The following is an 8,398-nucleotide window of genomic DNA, read 5'->3' as shown; positions in this document are numbered from 1 at the left end:
AAATGCTGTTTCTTACTCAGCCTAAGATGTCCTTCTTGAGCTCCAAGGGAAGGGTTTTACTCCTGTTTAATTCAATTGCAAGCAAACAGTTAGGGATCCAATATGTAATAAAGTTGCAAAATTTGCAGTAGAATAACCAAGGTCTCTTAAGAATAACCCTTTGAAGTCTGTCCTGCTAAGCTTCTCATACAATGCTCTTCAGAACCAGCAACCCTAAAATCCCGAATTCCAGATGTAATAATGGTTGGCAAACACCCTTTTAATAAGCACTTTGCAATTCCACATGACTCCCTGACAGCTTTACTAGAGAAAGCATGGAATAACTAATTGTGAGAGTGCTCTAAAAAGGTTAGAGACAAAAACCAACTCAGTTTAACCACTGCCCTACTAGCTGTGAATTCCAGTTCATAAAACCCTCATGACAGACAGAATAGGCAAGCAATGTCGTCTCCCTAGTAAAAGCCATGCTATTTATCTGCCCTCCTAGTTTCTTTCCTTATTTTTGGTCACTGTCAAGATAACTCCCGACTGGCAGGTGGCAGGGAATATTTACAAGTAAGGCCAGTAGCTCAAGGGTACGGTCCTTTCTACCCCCAAAGGAAGATGAGGCAAAGACGCTCAAGAGAACATTTTGTGAGCATGCTAAGATGTCCAATTTTAACTGTCTTGGCACTAATGAAACTGGATGTCTGAAGCTGTCCAATTTCCCAAGCACAAGGAACTCCCAGTTCTAAGTCTACTGTGGTGGTTAGTGGCTGTATGCAGTAATGAGCCTTATTTAGGAAGGACTTGGCTTTCTCTTCAGCTGGGTTCTTGAGTTAAGTAGGCCGGGGCTGTGGGGTCAACAGGGTGGAAAGACCTAGAAGGCTCATGGGATCAGGGACAGCCTCAATGTACAAGGGGCAGTTCCATGTTTTCCTGGCCTTCAGCCTTCCAGGTCGGTGAATTTTCTCTTCTTGTAATTCTGAACAAGGTTTGAGGCTGTGATCTGAGACGCCTGTCCCTTCTCCCAGCACTGAAAGTTGTTCAGTCCTTTCTGACCCATTTGAAATAAGCCCCTCTCCATCTCATCTAGCCTGGCAACCAGCGCCGACGTGTCTTCATTGTAAGCATTCTGAGAGGAGTCCATGATGCGGCGAAAACGTCCAATAAATGTCTGAAGGAGAAAGGAGTAAGAGAAATCAGGGATGCTCACATCCCACAAAGCCAGATCCTTTTTAACACCTACGTACTGAAGTGATCAGAAAGAGGTCTGAGTCTCCTCTACCACTCAGGGAAACGATTTTACATTGTTGTTAAGTGCCTTCCTAGTGAACCTGTATAGGGTTTCCGAGGGGTGGTGGGTGGGTTTGAACTGCTACCTGCAGTTCAAATTGATCTTGCAACAGTCTAGTCGTCGATCCTACTGAGCCACACCTGAAAACCATTACTGATCATTGTTATCAGTAACAAAGTCCATACAGCAGTCACATCAGTTTTCAATCAGAAAAGTCTTTGACATGGTTGGATGGCATTTTCGTTTCTTGGGTCTGAGAGCAGGAGGGATCTACCTAGGGGTGTGGCTTTACTGCAGAACTCAGAGCCCAAACCCTGCTTCAGTTTCTTAACTGTTTCATGGAGACACTGCCTGATATATTAATAACTTGAAGCTAAAGCACTTCAAAGCAGTGGTGGAAAAAGATACAAAGTCACTAAAATAATACACACACACACAGCAATACAACTCACTAACAGCAACAACAACAAAGCGGAATCCCCACTAATAAACTACCCTAGGGATGTTCTGAGACACGTGACTTTTTCTTATTTCTAGCTTGCTGCTCAAAAGTTTCATCAGCTTGAACTGCTCTAGAATCGTTTTTTTGTGTTTTTCTCTTCTACAGAAGTCCTGGGAACACGGTGGCTCCATTCGGTAAGCACTGGACTTTGAACCACAAGGTCTGCGGTTTGAGCCCCACAGTTGCTCCAAGAAAGAAAGATGAGGCTTTCTGCTCCCATGAAGATTTAAAGCTTCCAAAATCTAATGTCGGGGTCCCTGTGAGTTGGAACCAACCTGACAGCAGTTAACAACGTAGGAGTCGTGGTGTGGCGCTGCAGGATAAGCACTGCACTGCTAACTTCAAGGCTGTAGTTCAAATCCATCAGCCACTCCTTGGAAATTTCACACAGGGCCACTGTGAGTCAGAACTGACTCAATGGCACTTAATAGCAACCTCGTCTCTGTAAGGGGCCCTGGCAGTACTGTGGATTAGGTGTTGGGATATTAACCTCAAGGTCAGTGGTTCAAACCTACCAGTAGCTCTGCAGGAGAAAGATGAGGCTGTCTGCTCCCGTACAGAGTCATTCTTTTTCTGGAAACCCTATCCAGAGATGCTATGTATTGGAAGCAACTCAATGACAGTGGATTTGCTTATAGTCTATGTGGCGTCTCTGGGTATAATAAATGGTTAACATGCTCTAAGGAGCTCTGGTAGCATAGTGGTTACGAGTCGGGCTGCTCATCCCAAGGTGAGTAGTTCGAAACTACCAGCTGCTCTGTAGGAGAAAGATGAGGCTTTCTACTCCTGTAACGATTTACAGCCCCAGAAACCCTAATACAGGGTGGCTATGAGTCAGAGCCCACTCCACGGCACACAACCCCCACTGCTAACTGAAAGGTTGGAGGTTTCAGTTTACCCAGAGGTGCCTTGAAGGAATGGTCTAGTAATTTACTTCGGCCACTGACGGACGACACTAGGAAACAGAGTTCCACTCTGACACAGGGGTGGCACTAGGAGGTGTAATTGACTCTTTTCTCCACGGATCGCAATATAATTTCTGTTTAACATTTCTATTAAAAACAACACTGTTACACATTGTTAGACTAAACAACCCTTATGCCTGATGGAGGACATCAACACAGCCCAGGGAGCAAACCTGTCTTGAAGCAAAAGCTCTTACAAAGTTTCTAATGAGGAAATAAAAATCTTTTGGCTCAAGAGGTAGAAAAGATGGTTTCTTCTAATACTGATAAAAAAATATAATTATGTAAAGTTAAAATGGAGTTATACTGAAAAGGATGGTGATATATGCATAATACGGTAATGTTACCCATTAGTAAATGGCATTGCATACTTTCAGTACAGCGCTATAATTCTGACATTATTTTCATCTCCATTTTATAGGTGAAAAATTGATTACTGGAAAGGTCACACAGCTAATACATGGCAGATCCAGGTCTTAACCCCAGAACGACAAGAAGTCTGGTGAATGGCTGCTAGCCTAAAAGGTGGCAGTTCAAACCCAACTAGCAGCTCCAAGGAATAAAGGCCTGGTGCATGCTTCTGTAGAGTTTACAGCTAAGGAAATCCTATAAAGCAGTCCTATTCTGGGTGGCAGTTAAGGATGGGTGGTTGGTGGTTCAAACCCACCAGCTGCTCCTCAGAAACCCTATATAGGGTCGCTGTAAGTCAGAACCAACTCAACAGCACTCAACAACAACAACTCTGTAGCTCATGGGGTTGCCATGAGTTGGGGGCGGACTCTGGTAGCTAACAATAACAACAACATACACACACATAAACAACTCATGGACTTCTAACAGTTCTGGCACTGGGCTAGGACTGTGTGTTTAAGTCCTTGTCACCATAATCCACCATCACCCTTTCTCATTTCTGGGCTTCCTCCTGGTCCCAGCTCTTAACAAGGACACATGAGCAAGAGGAGACAAGTCCTATTTAATATGTTTACATAACTGGCAGACACGGTCTAACTTAGGCTGACCTGAAATAATACCGATCTAAGTTATAAACCATACATTATCCCCTCCCCCGGGAAGAGTGAACGCTATCATCTGGCTGCCTTCCGACACATGTGTAGCACCATGGGTTTGATGTCAGTTACTTGCCTGCAGGAGAGACTGAGAAATATCTGCATTCTCTGGGCTGTCAAAATGTAAGAGCTGGGAGCCGAACCCATAGAAATGAGGCCCCATCTTATGGAGGTCCACCACATTGGCATCTGCGCTGAACACGGTCCTCCAACCCTCTTGATAGATCTTGGGAAGTTCCACAGAAAGGATCCGCCGCTTGGTGTCAAAAAGTCCTTTAGCCAACCACAAGGGGATTTCAAGCTTTGAGCCCTGCATCAAACCAGAGGACAGATTTTTAAAACGGACAAGATAACACAGCAAATGTGTGATATAAACAGGAAATACACACATCCTGGGCAATGTGGAGTGGTCTTGTTGGGGAGCGATTGTCAAATGTAGAAGACCTGCTTGTGACTTGAAGAAATAAACTGTGTGTGCCAAAGTTTAGTCTCAGGGGGAAGTTTCCTTTTCTCATTTTTTACTTTAATTTCATTTTGGGTGAAAACATACATGGAAAAACGTGTTCCCTCTCCAGTTTCTAGACATTATGATCTTCACATTGTATCAACATTCTTGTTAATTCTGTGTTGTTTCATTTCCATATATTTAATCCCCCTGCCCCTCAATCTTCTTATTTATGTTTTAAAATAATTGCTGACTCTTTAAGGAGTCTGGTGGTACAGTGGGTTAAGCACAGGGCGGCTAACCACAAGGTTGGCAGTTCAAACCCATCACCCACTCCAATGGAGAAAGATGAGGCTGTTTGCGCCTGTAAAAATTTATCATTTCAGAAATCCTAAGAAGCAGTTTTCTCTGTCCTCAAGTGTGGTATGTAGGAAGGATAAGCACTAGACTGCTCACCAAAAGATCTGAGGTTCTAACCCACCAGCTGCTTTTTGGAAACCCTATACAGGGTCATTATCAGTCGGAACTGATTCGATGGCAGTGGATTTGGTGCTTGACCCTTTGTTCTTAGACCTAAGTCTAAAGTGCCATCAAGTCGCTTCTGATGCACAGTGACCCTAGTAGGCAGATTAGAACTGTCTCACAGGATCTCAAGGCTGTAATCTTTATAGAAGCAGACTGCCGCATCTTTCTCCTGTGGAGCAGCTGGTGGGTTACTCCCAGGGCTAAATTAGTGCTTAGTTTAAAGGTGCTTTCAGGGGGTAGTTTTAATTCAAGGTTTGATTGAAGAACCATAATCCTGAGGACTCCTCTAATTTCAATAGGTTCAGTAAGTCTGGGTTCTTTAAAAAAACAAAAACTAAAACTAAACTTCTAGTTCTGTTCCATATTTTTCTCCCTTTTACCAGGATTCATTCACCTATTGTGTTCTTCACCAGAACATTCACTTGTGGTGGTTCGGTACCATCTAAACTTTCTGGTCTCAAAGGGGAGGAGGCAATGGTCTATGAAGCTAATTAGTTTCTTTCCTGATTCTTAGGTTTCCATCTTTATCTTTTGCTTCAGACACACATAGTCCAGTACCCACCAGCCACTCCACAGAAACCCTGTACAGTGTCACTATGGGTTGGAACCAACTCAACAGCACTTAACAACCAGTCATACCTTAGCGAGTCCTGGTGTGGCACTGCAGGATAATGCACCGGGCCACAAGGTCCGTTTGAACCGCCAGGTCAGCAGTTCAAACCTACCAGCCACTCCTCGGAAACCCCATAGAGGGTTGCTATGAGTGGACTTAACAACAACAACAGTCCTATGTTAGATGGCAGCTCATAAGCTTTTAAGATCCTAGACACTACTCACCACATAGGGAGACAGAATATAAGCTTAAAGAACTACGGTTGGTTGGTTGCTTGGTTGGTTGTGTGCCATGGAGTTGGTTCAACCCCGTATAGTTTCCAAAGCTGTAAATCTTAATGGAAGCAGAAAAGTCTCATCTTTCTCCCATGAAACAGCTGGTAGTTTCGAACTGTTGACCTTGAGGTTAGCAGCCCAACTTGTAACCACTACGCTATCAGAGCTCCTTAAATGTGAGAGGTCTTCAAAAAGTTCATGGAAAAATTGAATGAAAAGAGAGTGGAATTGCCAGCCATGAATCATATATATCCAGCAAAGCTGTCCCTCAGCTACAACAGAGAAATAAGGATATTTGCAGATGAACAGAAATTAAAGGAATATGTAACCAGACCAAATTTACAAAAAACACTAAAGGATGCTCTTTGGACTGAGAACAGCAGCAGACAACAATTTGAGATGAACAAACATGACATCACCCCAAAACTCAATTCAGGTATGTTGCTGTTAAGTGCTGTTGTGTTGGTTTCAACTCACAGTGACCCTGTGGAGGATTTCCAAGGAGCGGCTGGTGGGTTTGAATCACTGACCTTGTGGTTCAAACGCACCCTGTGGATCCTATAGTGCAACATCAGGACAATTCAGATACAGAAGCATTTAAAGTAACACACACCCAAAGACTGAAAGTAGGGAACCAGAGAGGTCAACTTACAATGAAAACAACTACAAAGCAAAAAGAGGGAATCGTATAGATAGAGCACTTCCAAAAGAGGAGGAAGTCAAGTAAATTTCAAGAGAAAATAGACTGTGCTAAACTGAGGAAGAAATTAATAAATTAATTTTATCTTTAATTTTTTTGTATAATTAATGCATTAATATACCTTCACAGGAAAATAAACAAGAGGAAAATCAGAAAGATTCAGTAAGCATTAAGAAATCACATCGAAAAAAATTAAAGGAAAACCCACACAAAATGAACTCAGTGCAGAAAATGATACAAAATGACAGCAATTAATTCATACTTATTGATAATGACACTGAAGGTAAATGGATTAAATGCACCAGTCAAGAAACAGCAAGTAACAGAATGGATAAGAAAACAGGATCCTTCAATATGTTGTCTACAAGAGACACATCTTACAAAGACAAAAATAGCCTAAAATTCAAAGGCTGGAAAAAAAAATATATCAAGGTAATAGTAATAAGAGGCATAATGATTAAAGGCTCAATTGAACAAGAGGATAAAACCATAATAAATACCGATGCTTTCTTCAATTCTAATAGAACTGAAGAAAGAAACAGACAACTCAACAAGGAGATTTTAATACACCACTTTTGATGAAGGAAAAAACAAGAAGAAACACAACAAAGACACAGAAAAACTAAACAACACAATCAACCAACTTGACCTCACAGACATACACAGAGCACTCAAGCCAACACAAAACATGCTCTTCTCCAGTGCACGTGGAGCATTCTCCAGAACAGACCATGTTAGGTCACAAAGCAAACCTCGTTAATTTTAAATCATCCAAATACTACAAAGCATCTTCTCAGATCATAATGCTAGAAGGGAAAAAAGATAATGGAATTTCCCCACAAACTTTTTGAAGCCCCCTTGTATTATGCCAAATGAATAGATAGTCCACAGGGGTAAGTTTTCTAATTAACCAACATAAATAAAAATTTGTCCAACTGCAGAAACTTTGGAGGTATAATAAACATTTCTACTTTCTTTGAATTGTTGTTAAGTGTTGTTGAGTCCGTTCTAACTCATAGTGACCCAGTATAGGGTTTCTGAGGAGCGGCTGGTGAGTATGAACTGCTGACCTTAGCAGTTCAAAACAACCTTGTGGCCCAGTGCTTATCCTACAGCATCATACCACGTTTCCAGTCCGACCTCCGTTTCATAGGAATTGGCCCTGGGCTGATTTTGAGTTTGTCTCTGCCACTTGTGAAGCCAGAGGAAGTCAGACATAGTCTCCCTGCTGTTTTTGTATCACCCCATACCCAGGGTGGTGCTTAGCTCATAGCGATGCTGGTGGTGGTGGTGGTAGTGGTGACCCCAATAGCGTTTTCGAGGTTGTAGTCTTTACTGGAGTAGAAAGCCTCATCTTTGTCCTGCTGAGCAGCTGGTAGAAATTCCACAGGCCATGTCTGACTTCCTCTGGCTTCACAAGGGGAAAAGAGAATCAAACTCAAAATCAGCCTAAGGCCAATTCCTATGAGTGGAAGTCAGACATCCCTCCACCCTACAATCTTCTTCACCCTATTCAGACAACAACCATCCCTCCCAAAGCTCTGGTTCACATCTGGGCTCCATAAAAGGCCACATGGAACTCACAGACAATACTCATGACTTTGGGGTTTCTTAGGGAGGTGAACAGGGTACATTCAGGATCAGAAACTACTCAGGATGCAGCAGTTCTCGCCAGGAAAACCTCCTGTCTTCCATCTGCAGGCATGCCTTACTCGTCTAGGGCCTCTTGCTACGTGGTTTGCCATCCCATTAGATTTAAAAGGCGTCATCTCAAAAGCAGGTACAGATACCTTGTTGTTGTTGTTAAGTACCATGGAGCCAGTTTCGACTCATAGAGACCCTGCACAGGGTTTCCAAGGCTGTATATCTTTACGGGAGCAGAACGGCTGGTAGTTTCGAACCGCCCACGTTGAGGTTAGCAGCCTGATAACAACCATCAAATAAGAAGAGCATGAGATCCCTACCTGGAAAATACCAACAGCAGAAGCCAGGGCAGAGCGGACAGCGCAGCCGTGGGCTTCTAGGCCCAT

General features: G+C 43.0%; 1 protein-coding gene across 1 annotated transcript in view; it reads right to left on the bottom strand.

Annotated features, from left to right (window-relative positions):
* Nucleotides 1-925: 925 nt before the first annotated feature.
* GINS3 (GINS complex subunit 3 (Psf3 homolog)) overlaps nucleotides 926-8,398 on the bottom strand; it is a 16,131-nt gene continuing 8,658 nt past the window's right edge. The window contains exons 2-3 of the mRNA XM_006863628.1: nucleotides 3,887-4,120; nucleotides 926-1,156 (exon numbers count right to left, since the gene is read on the bottom strand). Coding sequence (XP_006863690.1) covers nucleotides 926-1,156; nucleotides 3,887-4,120 — 465 coding nt within the window. The remainder of the gene's footprint in view (nucleotides 1,157-3,886; nucleotides 4,121-8,398) is intronic.

The sequence above is a fragment of the Chrysochloris asiatica genome, unplaced genomic scaffold (assembly GCF_000296735.1).
Source record: "Chrysochloris asiatica unplaced genomic scaffold, ChrAsi1.0 scaffold00055, whole genome shotgun sequence".
Lineage (NCBI taxonomy): Eukaryota > Metazoa > Chordata > Mammalia > Afrosoricida > Chrysochloridae > Chrysochloris > Chrysochloris asiatica.
This window is presented reverse-complemented; position numbering and strand designations above follow the sequence as displayed.